The sequence below is a fragment of the Melozone crissalis genome, unplaced genomic scaffold (assembly GCF_028551555.1).
Source record: "Melozone crissalis strain CALT ecotype California unplaced genomic scaffold, PUWL_Pcris_2 ptg000016l_1, whole genome shotgun sequence".
In the NCBI taxonomy this organism is placed as follows: domain Eukaryota; kingdom Metazoa; phylum Chordata; class Aves; order Passeriformes; family Passerellidae; genus Melozone; species Melozone crissalis.
Genome location: NW_026535794.1, coordinates 21,819,577 through 21,840,740, shown reverse-complemented (window position 1 = coordinate 21,840,740; position 21,164 = coordinate 21,819,577). Strand labels below are relative to the sequence as shown.

The 21,164-nt window shown below is 36.6% G+C and overlaps 1 protein-coding gene across 1 annotated transcript in view; it reads right to left on the bottom strand.

The window, feature by feature from the left end:
• Window positions 1-21,164, bottom strand: part of ITGA8 (integrin subunit alpha 8) — a 109,851-nt gene that overhangs the window by 25,583 nt on the left and 63,104 nt on the right. The window contains exons 22-26 of the mRNA XM_054273738.1: window positions 17,082-17,161; window positions 14,069-14,149; window positions 9,081-9,186; window positions 7,142-7,300; window positions 1,407-1,532 (exon numbers count right to left, since the gene is read on the bottom strand). Of these exons, the coding sequence (XP_054129713.1) occupies window positions 1,407-1,532; window positions 7,142-7,300; window positions 9,081-9,186; window positions 14,069-14,149; window positions 17,082-17,161 (552 nt within the window). The remainder of the gene's footprint in view (window positions 1-1,406; window positions 1,533-7,141; window positions 7,301-9,080; window positions 9,187-14,068; window positions 14,150-17,081; window positions 17,162-21,164) is intronic.

Sequence of the window (21,164 nt, the reverse complement as noted above, 5' to 3'; positions counted from 1 at the left end):
AGCCTGTAATGATTTTCAGAACAATATAACATTGGAACTAATGGAAAAGAAACCAAATATTTAATCAGCAGTATAAATAGAATAAGAGGTTATCAGAACATTTTGTCTCTTTGTGAAAATGCTTTGATAAAAATGAAAATAACTTAAAATTTATTTTAAAAATTACAATTTTAAACATAGAATTATCTTTGGCCAATCAGTCTTTTCAAGAGCAACATTCATTTTTCCATGTATACTTCCAATATGTCAAATAAAAAAAAATTATGCATCAGCAGTAACTAATGCTGAAGGCATTAGTATTGGGACACCTTCTAACTGAACCAATGGCATTGCTTTTCTATGTTCACCCTGGAAAAGTCTTGCTATATGTGGTAAGCACTGCACCCAATCCTATCCTAATTTGTGCTGACCAAAAGCATATTTTACTAGAAGACTGCTCATCAAAGTGCCAATTTCATATTACTGAGTACCCCATCAAATATGTTTGCTCCATCTACATCAAGCAGGTGAAAATTCTCTGCTTCATATTTTAAGGTGCAAACACAGTGCATACTTCAGAACTTTATTAACCACTTCCAGTTGCTGCAGTCATTTTTATGTTGGCAGCCTATAAGCCTGGTCACTCAGAAAGATGCCTGAAAATTAAGATATCACTGAAGAATGGATTAAGTGTTCTGTGATATTGACTGGCATGTCTTTGAAAGTCCTGGCATTTTCCCTTCAGACACATTGGAATCAGATTCTTCCTAGGGTATTGGGTTGATGAAAGAATGGCACAGGAGTCAACAGTGATTATTGCTTAAAGTGGATTAAACTGTGATTTTGTTCTTAATAACATTACAGTTTTCATTACTTTCAGATTCTATCTTCTTCCCATTATAAAAATTGCCAAAGTGACTTTCAGAAGCAATAATTATTCTCTTAGTCCAGAACACTTAAGTTGGTGAGGTTGTTTGCTTCCAAATTCTAGTGAGGTCAAGGAATTCAAGCACGAGTTTGCAGTAAACAGCTTAATAAGAGACTGGACAGCATGAAAGAAACTCTGCCCAAGGTTCATAAAAATAGATGAAAAGCACTGACTGTGAATCCCTTGCCTGATCTGAAGTTCACTGGGTTCACACATTGCCTTTAGGTAAAGGCAGCTGACACCTACAGGGCTGAAGTATGCTAAGGATGGCACTTTGAATACAGGAGTGGAAAAAAACTTCTGAAAATACAGCCAAGTCCAAATAGGTACCAGACTGTCTAATCAGAACTATTTTCCTAGGACAGACAGAATTGCCATTGCTCCAGCATTGTCTGGACTGTTAAGAATACAATGATGTGTCCCATTTGCCTTGCCTGTGGCACTGTAGAGTCTCACCTTTCCCTGCACACTCCCAGTACATAGATTTTAGATAGCTCACCAATATTCTTGCAGAGTTTTTCCTGTGAGGTTCTGCCACTGCAACATCCCTTCTCCTGATGTAATGAGAAATTGTGGAATTATATAAAAAAGCAGCAAGTTCAGGAGTGTCTTCTGGAACAGCAAACTGCAAAGAGAGAAATGGGAATGGCAATGACATACACACACAACGATTCTAACAGATTTGTTCCTGTCTCAGAGGTCTTGAATTTTGGATTAACACTGGTTTTTCAATTGAACAGCATAATCATGAGAGTACTTTGTCTTCAACTAGGAGCATGATGAGTAATAGCACAGCAAGATATTACCCAGTTATAGGAATTACAGCAGACAACATTCTTCTCCACTTTTTACTGGTGTCAATTTCGTTGCTTTACTTAATTTTGTTAGACTCTCAGGGGCAAATTCTGATATATATAACAGGATAAATTCAGAGTTGTTGCACAGTAGTTTATTTATTAGTTCAGATTAGAATCTGCCTAATAAAGTATAACGATTTTTTTTTTACCAGTTTTAGAAAAAAAAATGGAAGTCTGACTTAACACAATTTTGATCATATATTACATATGTTACAGATTTGTTTTGGTAACAGCTTAAATTTGTATAATGCAACAGCTTCTTCATTTTTAATCTCACATTAAAATGCATTCTCTTCAGCTTTATATTTATAGATTTTTGTTCTCCAATTAAACATTACTTTTTTGTTGGCAGTTTTTCTTTAATTTCTATACGGTGCATTATGGCTTCTTTTATGAAGCCTCAAATAACTCCAGGAACCAACTGCTACAGAAGTACAGATAAATTTTAATTCATGACAATCCACTCATGTAAAATCACAATAAAATATACATAGAGGTTTATAGTAAGATCTCAACAGGAACTCAACTAAATATATCCAAACCTATTCCTTAAGAACATCTGATTATAAAGTGCTACATCAGATCCTTCTTATCAGTTCCTTTAACCTCTGAAGACAAAATATGTTAAACAAATTCCTAAAGAAAATGTTTGTAATTGTAATAAATGTTGTAGCATTAAAGGAAAGAGAATAGCTATAAACACACAAAACCTCCCATACACTAATGCTGTGTAGTACTAGATTTGGAAAATCGGTGTAATTTATCTGAGTAAAATTAAAATGCTATAAATACAACATAAACATTTAACATTGTCTGAGATCTTCAGTCAAAAGCATCCTACAAAGTGAAAGATATTATAACTCATTAACAGATGAAAACCAATGGAAAAAAAAAAGAATCCCTTTTTTTTCATTTTTCCTGTTGCTTCATGAGGTTAGCATTGTCTATTTGCAATAAGGGAACACATAAGTAGCTAGTAAATCTCTCCCTCTCAATGTGGTAACGTGCAAACTCTCCTTCCAGAATTCTTTCACCAGCATATAGATTTCTATAATGATGACAAATTAAAAAAACCCCCACAATATAGAAATGTGCCTGCAAAGAAGCCCTCAATATATGATCACAATCGATATGTATACGTAGATCCATTTGAATACCAAAGGATTTTCATCTTTACATTTTTCTTTTTTCATAGATCCTAGAGTGTTAGCATCCTAGTGAATTGTCACAGCAAAGGTTCTAAAAGAGCCCTCTGCAGTTAAGAGAAACATGTGTGTCTCCTTCATTTAAAAGCAGAATTTGTCCAGTGGCCTAGATGTCCAGGTTAAAGATATTATTTTATCCTTCTTGATCTGGTTATATGGAAATGCTCAACTGAATAATCTAGCTCTGTTGCTATTTTATATGTCATGTATCTGGCACGCTATCTTAGAGGATTACTCCCTCCCTTTAACTACAGCAGACTGTCTCAGTTTCCCCACCATGGAAGACTGTACTGCTTTCTTCTGAGCATTATTACTTTGAGTGGGTTTCCAGACCTGTCCAGTCCCCCACTTCTCATTCCAATACCCTGTTCCACTTTTCTGGTTTTCTAGCCAGGCTATAGCCTTTGCTGCATTGTGTAACTCCATCAGAAATGTTCTGGAAGAGGATTTTTTTACACGAAGTTATAATATAATGTATGTAACATCAAATAATTATACACATTTTATGTTACATATATTATATTATACTACATTATAAATATTTAAATATTTCATATCTATATTTAAATACAATATTTATTTTATAATATACAATATACATATATTATATGACTAGATTATACACAAAATTACACAAGAGCAGTTGGTGACCATTCATGAGCAATGCATTGGATGGTATTGCTTTGTCCCAATATCAAACCCTAAAGACAGTACTAACAGTTTTGCAGCATGAGCAGACTGCCTCTGGAAGGGGTTAGCTCCTGCCACTCATGTTGGTGGATGTGCCTCATACATGTGGTGGATTTTTGTTGTTATTTCACTGCTGCCCTGACAGATGCTTCACTCATGGGCTGCAGTGCTCAGCCACTGAGAATGCACCATATGTCTGTATATTCTACCACAGTGGTGTTTATAGGTACAGGTTTAAAAAAAATGCTTTTTGCCATCAGTCTGGGAGAAAAAAAACTAACTCATCATAAATACTGTCTCAAGCCAGAAGGCAATCTAAATGAGCCCTCTTCTCATCACAGCTGCCTTTAGGAAGAGTAAGAAGGAAGTAAGAATGGGGCATGCATACACAACACTCTTAATAACTTTCAGCTTCCAAATGTTTTCAGTACAGGGACTTCCTTATCTATATGAAGTTTGTGTTCATTTACTAATCTTCACTGAACTTCTCTTTTGGGAATTTGTTTACTTTCCTCTTAGAATCACGTAAACTTTTAACCTTGACTACTTCCCTCTGGCCACAAATTCCAGACACCTGAGACCTGCCACCATGAGCCATCACTTCCTTTTGCTTGTTTTGAATCTGACTCCCCAGACTTCATTAGATGTTCCAGTTCCTGTGCAGGAAGAGGCAGAGAACAGTCAATCCACACCCACACTCTTCCTGCCACTACTCATTTTGAGGATCATATTTGTGCACAATCATCTCTTTTCTAGACAGAAGTGTTCTAGTGTACTGAGTTCTGAGTTCTGCTTGGAATTCATTCCATATCTTTGATAAGTACTTTGGCTCCTTTTTACACCTTTTTTAAGATTCATAATTTTATTATCCTTTCTCATCCCTCACTGTCTTCATAGAAGATAAGCTACAGAAAAGTTCCTAAACAAAAGTCTTCCCTTGTGTGCATAGGTGTGACTTATCTTTGTGGACTAGACAGCAAAGCTCAAATAAAACCTTTTTACAAGACAAGAAATTCAGCAGTGGGGAGGAATGTACTGCTTTGATTGAAACAGAACAATCTGAGTAATTTCAAAGGGGAAACCGCTAAGAGAGGTAAGTTCAGATATCCAAGAGAAGTCAGGCATTTAATGTCCTTAGCCTTATTTGGAAATTTGATCTAAGCATCCTGATGTTTGTATGAAACTTGAAGAAGCCTATCTCTGTGTCCTCTTGCCATCTGAAGCAATAGATAAGCATTACATATTTGAAACTTGACTTGTGTATTCATTCTGTTCAATGCCTTGAAAAACTGAAATAAGGAAAGGATATTTAATTTCTTGCCATAACAACTGTGCATCTAAAGCCACATTCTGCCACAACAGAGGGACCATTATACCAGGAAAATTTCTCACAAACTTCACAAGAATTCAGTCTTTTTTATGTAACAGATGCAATCATTGTCAAGTAGGAGAAGGAAGAGCAAACTTCTTAAAAAATAAAATAAATTAAATAAGAAAATATACATTGCCTGAAAATATCAGTAAGAACTGTGGCAGTATTCTACACTGCTTCTTAATTCAACCTTAAATAGAACACAGTGGCTAGGGTGGGAGGATGCTGAACTGCTTTTCACATACTTGCAACCTGATCTGATCAGTGAGTTTGAGAAGCTAGGCTTGCAAGTAAAAATGCAGCACCTTAGCTTCTTCCTCCTCACCACTTCTGAAAGGGGTGAAAAATTAGGTAGAAAAGATATGCAAAAAAAAAAAATCCCTGTCTCCAATTTTGATGTGCTTTAGGTATAAACTGGACAGACATTTTCTACCTTCTGTTTCCTATCACTCATTTGCTTTTTCTTTCTCTAAAGAAACTAAATAAAAGGGTGGAATTCCAACATCTCTTTGGTTTCCCGGGTGAAATACAAAATTTTAGCAATATTGTATTTAGTAGACATCAATTTTTATTTACTCTTTTTAAGTATGTACTGTAGTTCTGTCTGTTCAGGCTAAAGACTTGACTTGAAACTACTTAGGCTGTGACCACTCCTCATCACTAGAAAGTTGTCTCCCCTTTCATCCAATATACCAAACTCACACCCATTTTGGTATGCAAAAGATGTAGAGCACTTTTAGCACTTGGAATGCAGCTCTCCCTGAAAGATGTTTAACAGGCTACTGCTTAAACTTGAGAAGTGTTGTTTACTCCAGAAATGTCTGGAATCAGTCATGCTTAATAAATTGGATACCTTGTTTTTGATGGGATAATATGTAGAGCTGTGTTTTGCCTAATCTTCTGACTTTGAGCCAAACCAAGCTCTTTTGAGGGGATCTGCCATCACAAACATAGATCTTAAAACAGGAAATTGTCCAAGCAGCCAGGGATCGGGTTAGGAAAGCTAAAGCCCTAAGAGAATTAAATGCAGCCAGGGATGTTAAAAACAATATGAAAAGCTTCTATGGATACTCAAAGGTAGGTGAGGGAAAATATAACTTCTCTTCAGAAGGAAATAGGAGACCTGGTTACCCAGGATGTTGAGAAGGCTGAGGTACTCAATGAGTTTCCTGCCTCAGTCTTCACTGGTGAACGCTCCAGGCACACTGCCCAAATCACAGAAGGGAGAATGAAGTGCTCTGAATCTGAAGGTGCACTTGTTCATGAGACTTGATGAGATGCATCCATGGGACCTGAGGGAACTGGCAGATCAACTGGCAAAGCCACTATCCATATCTGAAAAGTTGTGGCAGTCTGGTGAAGTTCTCAGTGACTGGAAAAGGGGAAACATAACCTCCATTTCTAAAGAGGGTGAAAAAGGAAAACCTGCAGAACTACAGACCAGTCAGTCTCACTTTTGTGTCTAGGCCAATCATGCGGCAAATCTTCCTGGAAACTATGCTAAGGCACATGGAAGATGAGGAGGTGATTGGTGACAGCCAATATGACTTTACTAAAGGCAAATTGTGCCTGACAGATTTGGTGGCCTTCTATGGTGGAGTCACAGTGTTGGTGGACAAGGGAAGAACAACTGACATCATCTACCTGCTCCTAGACAAAGCATCTGCCACTGTCCCAGATGACATCCTGGTCTCTGTGCTGGAAACACATGGATCTGACAGAGCACCCAGGGAATAATGAAAGGGCTGTGTGATCACACTCAAGGAACTGTGGTCAATGGTTTAATGTCCAGCTGGAGACCAGTGATGTGTGGTGTTCCTCAGTGCTGGTACTGGAACAGGGCCCTCTGTAACATCTCTGTTGGTAGCATTGACAGCAGGACTGAGCACACCCTTCTCCTCATATAAAGAGTACAGAAACCAAATATGCACCAAGCACTAACTTTAGAAATGCTGTAGGCTATCTATTTCTTGCTTCTTACCCAGGAAAATGATCTTGGACTGTTAAAAATTCCCAAGAAAGTTCCAATCATGTGAAGCTTCCATTCCATTCCAACATAGGCAAAAAATCCCAATCAAAATGCAGAAAGTGATGGAAATAAAGTACTCACCTTTATTTGCATTGGATTAATAGGAGAGCTTGTTTGACAGTGCAATGGTCCATGTGTCTGAATGTGGAGAATATAAAGAAGAAATTCTTCTCTACTGGACACAGGCCAACCAACATGGAGAACTGTATGGTTGATGGCACTTGGTCCTATATTGTGCAGCTGTTGAAGAAATATGATCAGTATTTTCCAAGGCAGTAAAAACAACAAAAAACATTGAAACCACCACTCAGATATTTTCAAATTCTTAGTGGACACAGCCTTAGAGTATTTAGGGAAGATTATTACAGATTATTAATATCACTTTATTGATGGAGAATCTGTGGCAAGTAGGAGAGAAGAACCTCTTCGCATTAGTTAAAAGTCAATGGCAATTCTGAGAGAACAATCTTTTCTGTCTGAGTGTGTATTCAAGAAATCCATCACCTTTCCCATTTTTTCCTACATATGAAGAGTTAAATTCTAAAAAAGTATCAAAAAATTCCAACCCAAAACATACTAGCAAATGAACCCCATAGAAATATGAACAATGAACTGTAACAGATCATGCTTGAAAATAGCAGCCAAAAGTTCAGAATACAAAAGAGTCAGGGCACAAGAATAGAAGATAGAGCAGAACTTAAACTAGCTTCTTTGGTTAAGAACTATATTTTCAACATCCTCAATCTAGATTTTCTCAAAAGAAGTAAAGGAACTAGTTTTCCTAAAGTAATATCCCAGGATATTATTTCTTCTAGGGAAATGAGCAAAGATAGAAATAATAAAAGTTTAGAAATCTAGGCAATTAAAATAGTTTACTTATATCAGTTTACATTTTGAAAATAATTGATGACATCAGGAGTCTGGACATGTGCTGCCACTGGGCTTGAAGAGTTAAAGAAGCTGAACACCATGGACCTTTATGCAAAGTTCCTAGAGATGTGAGAACCTCCTTTTTTTAAAATTTGCAGAGTTTTTGTGACTGATGACCTTTAGTTACAACTAAATAAAAAGCCCTTTCAATCTTACATTTTCTGGGAGACTGCTCAGTCTTTTGGATGCTTCGCTGATATAAACCATGTAAGTGGTTTCCTTAGTAACTGTAACTAATCCCTGTAATTATTTTCATATATTTGAAGTTACAAATACAGTTTCACAAACAACCCAAATGCTTGAGACAGGATGATTTGAAGTATTTTTCAGTTTAGAGAAATGTGTTAAGATGGGGAATTCACAAATTATAACTTGTATTTTACAGTTGTATTCACTATATTTTAGTATGTCCTGCAAATTGTAATCTTACACTGCTGATTAAGCTCAGTTGCTTATATTTCCTTGAGTGCTAGTTTGTGAATTATAACCATATGTGAAGCCCCCTGTTTTACCCTCTAGAGTAAAGGCCATCCATCAGATTCCAAGGATGGCTTCTATTCCCTGAAGTTCACTCAATGCCATTTTTCTAAGCTGAACTCTTTTAATTGACAAATCATCCATAGGAAAAAAACCAACAAAACTACAAGGTAAAAATATGAGTACTTCAAACATTAAGAGTTGTTTCCAACAGAACATTTTAAATTTATGTCTACATTTTATTTTTCAGTTAGCTAAATGTCAAAGAAAACATTTTTTCCAGTGCACAGCATGTACAGCTTCTAATGAGAAGATACTTGACATTGATTATAAGGAACTTTTAAGTACTGTTTTTAATTCTTGTCAAACACCCAAAATGTTTATAAATCCCTTAAATATCTAAGACAGACTCCTAGCATAAACTAATATCCCCTCCACTCATATGAACAGATAATGGAGTTGTGAATTCCCAGATTAAATTTGGGTCATGTGCTAAAGTCAGAGTATTTACATTTGTGGCTTTATCTAGCTACAGATAAAGACAATAAACCAAATTCATCAGGAATTCAGTGGGGGCAGTGTGAGGTCCTGTGGAAACATACATAATTTTTACCTCATAGATGTGTTCTACTAAAGGACCAACTTCTTCTTCTTTTGTAGGTTCATCTTTGGGTTCCCAGTTGTGAAGTGGCAAAATAATTGTTGGGGGGTGAGACACTCTGTAATATACAAAACAGTATAAAACAGTAACTGCACAAAACAGGTTAAAACAGTAACTGTTACCAGTGAATGATTGCATTAGTTTTAGAACAAAATGATGACCACTATAAAAACCTGAGCCCTCAAAGGCTTGTTATTTGGGCACATTAATTAGAATTAGGTGAGGTAAATGCTACAAGGCCTCCATAACATACTACATGGGAAACAGAGATATTGTGACTTCCATGAAGTCATAATGGAAATTGATGTACTGAGAAACAGAATTCAGGTCTAGACTCTAAAACAGGCTTTCCAACTGCTTTGCAAACAAAGTGGTAGTTAAAGCATTCTCTGGAATATTGCTGCAAGTTGCGACACATAAATAAAACATAAACAAAGAAAACTGTGACTTAATATTTGACATCTTTTCAGCTGCTTTTTTATTTTTCCTTTTCTTCTTTATTTGACCTTGAGAAAGTAGTCTTCTGTTAACATTGAATCACAAACATTTTATTTCTCATAAAAATTGGAATTTCCTTGTACCAGTTCCATTCAGATGCCAACTAAACCTCACTCAGGTGTTCAGAAGTTGGGAAATCAGATCCCAAGAATTTCTTTTAGCATGATAAGTCAGTTCTGGCACAAACACCTGTCACCTACAAGTACTGCATGTAGCCCTTGGTGCTACAAGGAAATGGTGTTACCCTTTCTTTGCCAGGGTCAACTCTCACTCAGTTTTGCTGATTTATGGAGTCTTTGGCTGAAAGAAAATCCATAGAATTTCAATGTTGGTTCTGCCAAAACTGGAGTTTTGCTAACAGAAAACTGTTAAAAAATAATAATTAATTTTTTTAGAGTGTAAAATTTGAATACCATAATGGACTTCTAGGCACTGCTGTTAATCACTTTGCAGTGGCCCTGCTGCAGATTGCCCCTTGAAGAAAAGATTGGATAGTTTTGTTGCAAATGTTGAAAAAATACTATTGGAAGGAACAAACTGTTCTTGATTACAGCTCTTCTGTTATATACAATGAATGAAAATTTTCTACAGTATACAGCTTCTCAAAGCAGCAGGAAATCCCAGAGAAGAACAGCTTAAGGCCATCCAGCTGAAGTACAACTCCTGGTGAAACTTGGTGTGTTCAGGAGTATCCTAACTCTTAATACTTCCTCAGACTTCAAAATGCCAGCAGTTTGGACTAACAAGAATGCCAGAGGTTAAATTCACAAGCCAATCCTAATATAAAACATATTAATTAAAAAGTAATTTCTCATTAGGTACTTGGCCTGAGTTTCCCAAATCATCTTGTTTCCAATATGAATTTTAATTATGATTGCTGTTGGAGAATAGGAACTTCAGAGTGTTACGAAAGCCAAGAAACATAGACTCTTAATCTACCATAAAAAACTGCAAATCAGAAACTGTACAGAGACAAAAAGAAGAAGATGTGAGGTTTCAAAACTCAGTGTTTTCTCTTGCACTGCCAGGAAAGTATTCTTATCCATGGAATTACAAAATGCAAAGTATAAATTTAGACATTAAATTAAAATTATTGTAGTGTATATAAGAACACTTATATTAACAGAATTTACAGTTATTTTGAGGACTTCCACTATTGACACAAAACTAGCAAAATGGGGTCAAAGATAAACAAATTCACACTTTTTACTATTTTATTTTGCATTTAATTGAGAATGTTTTTAACATTTGAATGATTTATTAGACAAGAATTTTCCCTAGACTTTTAGGTGACAATTATCTTGAAACAAAAGTACTGAAAAATATGATAAATAAAGTATGGTGTACAGAAAAGGCTTATATGGGGATATACAATAAAAATTCTGCCAGCTACAAATTCTCTAAACCCAAATTACTTCCTTCTTAAATCTCTCATTCCTCTAGTGCTTTTTCAGCAGTGGGAGATAACAATGCCAATACTAAAACTCCTACATTTTTATAGAGGAAGAAAGGTAAGCAAAATAATTAAATCTTTGTTATCAAAGCAACTGCTTATTGAATTATCTAAGGAGTTATGTTAATTTTATTTTAAAGAGGCTATTGAAGAAGATTTCTTCCTTTCTCACAGAAGAAGCATTAGTACTTGCATACCACTGTGCAAGTATATCTGCATGTATGCATATGCACAGTTTCATAAATACTTGTTTTTCCTCAGTAAAATGTATGATGCATTCAGTTCCACTCTGTGCAATTCTCAGAAGAGAAGTAAAGAAACTAATGCAAGATATTTTCCAGTCCAAACGTGGACATAGTCTCTCTTTTACTTTTATCTAGGAAATAGTGAGCAATTCCCTTGAACTGCATGTTTTAGCATCTCTGAGTAATTAGCAAAATCTGTCAACAAAGCATTTTGAAATGCTATAGCTAATAAGGAAACTAAAATACTTAGGAAAGAAACTGGAAGTCATTCAATTAAGTAATTCCTCTTTATTTAATAACCTGTTTCCTAGAACTGCAGGCAGCAATTCAAGCAACTTTTTCCACTTATCATCAAGCTTGTAAGAACTGAGCATTTTGTGGTCATTTTTTGGTCTATCAATTTACATGTTGCAGAAGGTTTCATTAAAAGGAACACTCTATGGCACAGTAAAAGCATGATGGAGACAAAGTTGCCAAAGAGTCTGCAAAAAATAAAAAGTTTGTAAGACTTCTTTATTAAAGTGAGGAGAGACTTCACCAAAAAACCAAAAAACAAAAAAAACAAAACAAAACAAAACAAGAAAACCCCAAAAAAATCCACAGCACTGGAAGCAACCCTTACTGGGAAGTCCTGCGTATGTAACCACAACTGTTCCAGTCCAAAACTCCAGCCTGTCCTTAGCCTGGGTGCTCACCCTTGGCAACACCCAGCACCTGCTGGCTCCCAACACTTCCTCATGCATCTGTAGCCCATTAAATAACACCTTTGATTCTTTTCTCCTCAGCCTCTACTTCTGTACTACAACTTCTGTATTCTTCACCTCTCTTTCTATCCAGCTCATTTCCTTAGATCACTAGCTACAGAGAATGAAATAATATTCTCACTTATGTTCTTATTCAACAAGTTGTATTTCAAGTGCTCCTTTTCAGAAATAAAATAATTGACATATATCCACACAGTCTTTGACTGCCACCTTTTTTGTTCCACCTGACTAGTTTTAGGGTCTTCTTAATCTGGAATACACTTACAAAATATGATGAAAAAATCCTTTTAAAATCCTTCAGATTTAGACTGAATATTAGACCAGATTAGAGCAGATAGATTGAATATTAAAACAGAAAACATGTTCTCTGTGATCTGCAAAATTATTTGACTTATTGCTAGCACTAGATAGTCATATTGTCTCGGAAGTGATAACAATAAATACATTTTTATAAATTAAAGCCCCATAAATAAATAAATTTTAATTTTTTTACATCTAAGGCAGCCTCTTGAGGTGCATCAAATTAGAGACATCTACTCCACATAAGAGACATCTACCCTCCTTGCATCAGCCAAGCCTCACGGCCTGACTGTGGAAGTGAATCTGGATCTTGTAGCTCCTGTTCAGTCTCTGCAGAGCTGATAATGGTTAAGGTTTTTTTTTTTTTGAGTTGTAGTTTCATAAGAGGAGATGTAGGAAATCTAATATCCCAGACATCCTCCTGACTTCCTCCAGGATGCCAGAATAGGAGTCTAGCTCCAAGATTTTACAGGGCACTCTAATATAATAAAATCTTAGAATCATTTAGGTTGGAAAAAACCTTAAAGATCATGGAGTCTAACCATAAAACTAGTGCTGCCAAGTTCACTACTAAAGCATGTCCCTCAGTGCCAGATCTACATGTCTTTTCAATATCTCCCAGTATAGTGATTGTACCATTTCCCTGAGGAGCCTCTTCCAGTCCTTGACAACTCCTTCTGTGAAGAAGATTTTCCTAATATCTAAACTGAACCTCCCCTGCTGCCACTAGAGGCCATTTCATCTTGTCCTCTCACTTGTTATCTGGGAGAGGAGACTGATTCCCACCATACTTCTACCTCCTTTCAGTTATTTGTAGAGAGCAGTAAGGTCTTCCTGAGCCTCCTTTTCTCCAGACTGAACACCCCCAGCTCCCTCAGCTGCTCCAGGCCCTCCACCAGCTTTGTTTCTCTTTCCTCCAGTACCTCAATGCCCTTCTTGTAGAGAGTGGTGCAAAAATGATGCCAGTATTTGAGGTTTGGCCTCACCAGCGCCAAGCACAGAGGGTTGATCAATGCCTGCTGGCCACACCATACAAGCCAGGGTGCCATTGGCCTTCTTGGCCGCACAGGCACAGTGCTGGCTCATGTTCAGCTGGCAATTATCACCTAATTGCATTTTATAATTTCTAAAACTAAGCTGTATACAAAAAGAGAGATAGAAATTATCATCTTTGATTATATCCTGTACTTGTTTAATTTTGGTATACTTTGTGTCAGTGAACAGTTTATCATTACTCATTTCTTACTCATCCTTTCTTCAAAGGCCTCACTCTGCTCTCTATTACTACATGCCTTGCCATAATGTGTTTCACATTTCCAGCCATAAAAGCAGTAGATTCTGTTTGGTATTCAGCATTAAGCATTCAAGTGGTTGCACAAGAAGACCTACACATATGAGCAGGCATTTTATATTAGTAACATCCATGCACAATTTGAATGCTCAAATGAAATGTTGGCTCTGACTGGTGTTACTACAATGTGAGATTCTTTAAGCTGCTGTCTTTGCACAGACAGTCAATAAGTTTGTAGTAGTTCCATCCTGCAAGGCTTGCAGGGGTGAGACCCAGGTGTCCTAGACGGATAAGGCATTTGGGTTTATAATAAGCATGGGATTATCATATGCAGAAAGATTCTGTAAAAAAGTAGTTATCAAAATGAGTTTAAATAGTTGAATACTTACCCTCTGATCTGCACTTGAGCTGCAGCACTGATGTTGATATGGAGGTTCACTAAGTTGCTGGTGGGATTTATCTTGTTAGAACTGGAAAATATATGTAGAAATATTAACAAAGGTTTTATATCAGAACTCTAGATTATCATATCACTCAACACACAAGGCCCATTACAAAATGAGATTCCTACTGGCACTCTTCAGTCTTGTAGGACACGGGTATTCAAGATGGATATTATTTGAGCTCATCACATATTTAATAATATCATCAACTCAAGCTTCCTTTAAAGAATCCTGTGATGATGAATAAGATGTTACAAATTTATTTGGCTCAGAATATCTTGTACAACTTGGCTATCTGTATAGATAAAAGTACCTTAATAGAATAGAACTTTGTTTCATACACTGGAGGAAGGCAATGTTAATGAACAATACAAGCTTTGTTAGAATAAAATTTATTTTTATGATTCTCCAAACCTGTGATTTTAGCATGACTGAGTCTTTGGGGAAAAAGAACCAAGATCAACTGTTTCTTTCATTTTCTTATTTTCTTCCCTCCCCTATCCAGAGTGTTTACATTTTTAAAACCACTTAGTAGTGAAAACAGATCTCCGTGTTTAAAATCTAGAGCTCTCACTCATCTTATTGTCTTTTCTGATTGTAAATCCTTAGTAATAAACGTAGTTTCTCTTACTTCAAAAGGCTACTCCTGCGATTATAGCCCATTCCTATAAAAAAGGTTTGCAAGTTCAAATTCATGAAGATAGTGAAGTAATTACAGACTTAGAATTTATTTAACTATGAGATTAACAACACTAAATTTGGATTTTTTTTTCAATCAAGTGTGGTTTCCTTGCTCCATGAACACCAAGTTTCTATTGCTGTCCCAGTTTGCTGCTATCACATCTGGGTACCATCAGTCAATTAGAAACATTCAGAGGAGGTCAGCATTTCCAGTGACTGACTCCTGAGGAATAAAGAGCTTTGAACCAGGCTTCCTGGTTACAGAATGCTGAAATTAAGAGCAGCTCTAATTTGTTTGTAAACTAATGCAAATTCCCATCAAACATTATTTGAAATTGTAGGTAATACTCTATAGCCATTGTTTTGAGTATAAATGTACAAAAATTGTTTAAAGTGTTATTATTATAAAATTATTATACCACTATTTTGTTAGAATAAGCTGCTCTCCAACTTGCTTATTTGTCTTACTTTCCATAGAGTTAAAATACAGATTTTGGTCATACATATCTGCTATTCAAACCTTGTTCATGCTTTATGGCATTTTTTTAGAGAAGAAAACAGTTTAAAAGAGGTGCCAAGACATCTCTCTCTCTAAGAGGCACATAATTGCATAGCAACATCCACATCAGAAAAGGAATCAGATTTCAAGACACTTCTCAGCCTCTTGCTTGTTTCTTATAAGTAATGAACTTCAGTTTTGCAAACCAAAATACTTATTTTCCACTTGATGTTTTGAAGCAAATGAAAGTCCTCTCTTTTGAATAAATTAAAGTAGACTCAAATTCAGATGTGTTCTTGCCTCCATCTAGGCAATTTCCTCTGTTTGCTTCATGGAGTTCTGCTCTGTTTTTCTTTTAGGATTGTTTTATCTGTTCACTAAGAACATAGAAATACACAAACTGTCCTGCTGCTTGTGAATGAATGTACAAAGCAGCGAGTTTTAACTGTAGGGTACATTCCCAATGCAAGAAATTTTACTCTTTAATCTTTCCTTTTTTGTTGTTTTTTAAATAGCTGAGTGCTCTTCAACATTTTCATACCAGTTTGTAGCCCAACACATTTTCTTCCTTTACATTTTAGGGAGTCACACTCATGGAGGAAGCATGAGATGTTGTTGTCTCCTGAAGTTCAGACTTATTCCTCAGGAAATTCTTGTCACTTTTGAAAAACTGTTGCCTACATTCAACTCTTATTACCTAGACAGATTTGACTACCCAAAAAGCTCTGGACCTCCCCAGACTCATAGCATGAAAAGGGTGGTGACATGAGCCTCGGATAACCATTTAAAACTACTGCTTGCACTAAGAAATGAAAAGTGGCATGGACAGGGGGCCTACAAGGTAAATGTTGTGTCTCTCTCCAGGGGAGCTCATGTCCAGGTTTGCATGGTCCCCACCCAGATTCCAGGGAGACCAAATGCCTAATGGACTTCTGTGCCATTGCTGTGCCCTTCCTGAGTTTCTGCATGTCCTTTCCCTTCAAGGGTTACATTATGGAGACATGACTTAAGCATTTCAAATGTCTCAGTTATTTACCATAATGAACATGATCAAGGCCCTCATTAAAGACCAGACACTGGCAATTAAGTCTCTGCATGTGGGGCAGAGAGGGCCCCATGCAGAACTCCAGTGAGTATTTGATGAGGACAGATGGAGCAGCAGCCCTTCCACCTACTGAAAAAGTCCCAGGTTTGTTTTTGCTGTTATCCTAACCCAGCCCACTCTGTGCTTTTTTGTCTCTGTGGGAGAATTTCTGCTCAGTGTAAAACACAAGATTCTACAATATTAATATGTGAAGCCCACAAATGGGGAGGAATCAAATGGAAAAATTACAAAGGTTCACCTGCATCAAACTGAAACAGTTCTCTCCGTGCCAGTAAATCTGCTGAGCAGATTTTAACTGCTTTCCTTTTGTTTTCTAAATTTTTGTGAAGAAGAAGCATGTCTGGTTTAATTCAGAGCACAATATGTTTGTGCATATTCACCTTTGTTACAAAGTGATTACTGTGTATTAATTCTGAAGTTTAAATAAAGTTCAGATTTGGCAAATCTGCGGAAGATGCTTAAAAACTCAGTTAACCTGAATTTTAAAGAAATAGGGCTGATTCTCCCAATAGTTAATGAGGTTCCAAATTCAAAAATCCTCCTGACATAAACTACCATTGGAGAGCCCCTGAAATAATTACTGATACTCAAAAGGGACCTTATTATATAATAAACTTCATATGGCAAAAGGAATTAATAATTTAAATAACCATGCTCTTGATAAAATATCTAACCTTTTTATTTGCAGCTCAAAATTGATGCTGAAGTCTGCATTTTCAAAATGCTGAACAGAAAATCGAATGCCTGTGGAGAACTGAGAAAGAAACAAAACAACAGGTTACTAGAAACAGTTGATCTCTCCAGATCAATAAAGCAGCACTGTTCAACATTGCATTTCACAGACTTATACTAGATACTGTTGCTTTTCAAAATTAATGTGAAATTACATCATCTAGTTGTTCTCAGGAAAAAATACCCTCCTGCCTCTGTATGTCACCAGATGGAAAACTTGGCTGGAGAGAGGAAAGATCAGAGGAATAGAGAAGCACTCCCAAGAACACAGCAGTGGGCTCTTCTTCATCCAGACAGTCTTTGCTTTGCCAAGACAAGCCAAACCAAGCCAAAAGCAAATAACAGTTGTCTGGCAGCTCTGAATCCTGCCTCCATCCATGCACGCCCCTGGCCAGGTCTGCAGGCTCCCTGCACTGTCTCTGCACCTGGCAGCTCTGCTTCAGGCTCTGTGGGGCTGACTGAGCACCTGAGGCTAAACTAGCAGCAGTTTAATTTACTTCTCGTTGATTTTTTTTTTCCATTGTGGATCTGTTAAGAGGAATACAGCTTCAAAGTTATATTTTCAGTTCAATTTGCTACAACTTGGGAGTGAGTGATCAGAGGAGAGAGTAAAACACACAGGTCCCAAAACAGAAGGAGGTAAGTGCTTCCATTGGTGCTGCTTTGTGTTTAAGCAGACCTGGCTTCCTCCTTTTGACAATTTCCATTTGCTTTGCAAGAAGAGCAGGGATAAGCAGACCAAGTTTATTCAGAAGAAACAAGAGCTAACTAGAGAAGGAATATACAATAGCCCGTGGAGGGGTCTCTGTAAGCCTCTCGTTGGACACATTTACAGCCCCAGTGTGTAAGTGCCAGGTGAGTAGCAGGAGATGCCATCTGCCCTCAATGTTCAATTAATTAAATTCTACTGCAATGTTTAAATCATTGTTTTTAATTCTTTCAACTGCATGTTTAAATCTGGTAATTTTCAAAATGTGAATTTTTCAATTCCTACAACTCCTCACTCCTCCTCTACCTTCCATCTGGTCTAATGGCAGAATTTCTAGCAGGATAACATGCACATTGTACTTGCACTTTTTTAAAAAGGATGGTAACACATAGATATATTCTCCATGTGGACAAACAATCTTTGTGAGAAATTCATCAAAAGGCATCAGGAAATGAGGACATTATTCCCTCATTTCTGCCAATGTCTGACTAGACTGGGGGGGGGGGGGGGGGGGGGAGGGATAAAAAAATGTCTGCTTGGCATAATTTCCTCAGAATATTTCAGGAAACTTGTTAACCACAGGATAGGACACACAAATGTAGGGACTTAAATTCAACATCATTGAAGATGAGGAATTTTCCTCTGTGAGCATCATTTCATATGTTTAAGCAATTCCTTTTTCCCACCATTTTTTTTTTCATTCAATTCTCCTATTTCATTCTTTGCAATGGTGCAACACAATCCATCACCAGACAAAACTTACCTAACATGTTTCAACTACTTTCAGCTGACTCAAGCTGAACCAATACTGCCATAATAAATTGAATGGTGAGTTCAAGTCTTTGAATTCTGATTATCTTAATTTCATAGTTACAGTAGATCTCTCCTTTTTGAAGCAAAATCTTTCCAATGAAAAGACAGTGCTCATTAAATTGCTCAAATGTTGAATAGCTGACTTGGAATAGAGATGTAAGCGCTTTTTAATTTTAAGCTCACTTTTTGGAGATGATATTAGCAACTCTATTGATATTCCATTCACCTTTAAAAATATAATGACTTTTGTCTTTTAGACAAAAATTTCAAGATATTAAACTCACCATTTATTTTCCTGTTTTTACTAACAAGTCTAAATAATTTGTTTCCACTTATAGCAGAGAAAACATTTGTTGAACCAAAGATAAAATTTTCATCAGACAGAGCAGCCATGAACTGCAGTTCTGATGATCTATTACACCCCTGAGGCTTCATCCCCCATTTAATAGTGAAACACACTCCTACTGTACAACTCTAATAAGTTGCAGATGTTGTCTTTGTGTAGCCATATGACTTTGTTTATGTCATGTAACCCTTGATATTGCCACTAATAATAGGGCAAGGATGCTCACATGCCCTTGCTGAAAACCACCGAGGCCAAAGGAGTTTAACTTGCTTGAACATATAACTTAGCAATTATTCAACATCCTTATTTTAGTAGCACAGAAATTTTATCAGAATCGTTTATTTTTACTTAAAATTTTGAAGTGAAGTAATTTTAATTAAGATTGCATTATTTCCATGTTTGTAACATCATGTATCTTTGAAATACATGACATTTCTGCTGTTACAAATAAGTTTTAACCTATTATGTTTGACAGGATTTAGGAGTATGCTGGGAGACAAAGGTGTAGCATTTTATGAAGTGTCTTACTGTGCTAAAGAAAGATAAAACCTGGTGCTCTTGAAGAATCAATTTTGTACATACCAAGAAATAGGCAAAATCTTCCAAGCCTCCAGTCTTCTAACCTTATTTCTATTAATTTCTACAAACTTCCAGATTCTTCTACTAGAATTTTCTCACTTGCTGATGCCAGGCATTAGGAAGCTTGTCTGATCCATTTCAGTGTCATAAATAAGTATATTGAGCAATCTTTGTCAGTGACATGTTGTCAGACATTTAGCTTGCATTCTGGCATTGAGATTTTCCTTAACAATTCTTTTTATCTTCATTTTTACCCTTTGATATTTTTTTTTTAACTTCAAAGATATTACTAAAAAGATAAAATATTTTTTGTAGCCAGAAAACAATCTTAAGGACACAGATGACATAATGCATTTTGAAGATGTGAGGTGTCAGACAACCCTGTAGTCTGCTGCAGTAATATCCCATAGATTATATCACAAAATCCCAACATAACCCTCATACTCAGAAGTTGATCTTCAAGAGCTCAAGAATTCTAGGATTTCAGGGTGCTGGCAAGTCATTAAGGTGACTCAATAGTTAAAGAGTTTCAGGAATGTTCAATTTTGACCTAACCCTTCCTTCCCACTCACAACTTCCACAAAGAGTCCCTTTCTGACTGAGTATTTTGAGAATAACTGATCTCCTGCCAGAGTAGAATTGTTTTGCAAAACTGGAAATGGATCAGAGCAACCTTTTGAGATTTATGCAATTTGTACAAAGGGCTGGTATTTTGCTTTTGGAAGTACATTTGCCATCACAAATATGTTTGGACTGAAAAAACACAAGTCCTTTCACCTTTACTGAGCTTCCAGGAGAGCTGGCTTCAAAGATAAATTTAGGATTTAAGATTTCACTTACTCTAATCAAACAATGTTGCCACCTGCTATGTAATGCTCTACCTTTGATGCCTCAATTTTAAAGGGATGGATTATTTTGTTGTAAAGCAGAAAACCCTTGAATATATTATGAACCCTGCTGTTTTATTCTGCTACTTCTCTCTTTATGAAGTAGTGTGCTTAGTAGTATCTGGTAATGGAACTTAGAGCATTCCTAGAGTTGATTCTGAAGACAAGAAGGATTAGTTATGCTGTGAAAATTCATAAAGAGACAGGCAAGAGTAGTAATGTTTTAGTGGCCACCAAATGGCATTCCTGAAGGCTTCACACTGCTACTGCTAGCATTTTGGGTGAAGGATGATGTGGAAACAGGGCTTTGGATTCAAAGAGGGGAGTATCAGGGTCTGTAGTCTAACACCTCTACACTCAGACCTTTCCATTGCTTATGCTTATTGCAAAGATTTCCTTTCCTTCTTGACATACAAGTTGGTGTCCCTTGTGTTTGGTCTTCCTTTTCTCTTCCAGCCCAAGGGGTTTTATGCTCTCCTGCCCCATTCCACTCTATCCCAATCACCCACAATATTCTTGTCCGCTTCTGTCTGTATCTTGAGAATTTGCCTCTGCCTTGACCTAACTAGGAAACTACTAAGCAGATATTGCCGTCTTCTCAGTACAAGAAATTATTTGCCTTGAATTGGAAATTGTGTCATGCTTTGGCCTGTCATTGTATTCCATCATCCCATTATAAAAGTTCCATTCC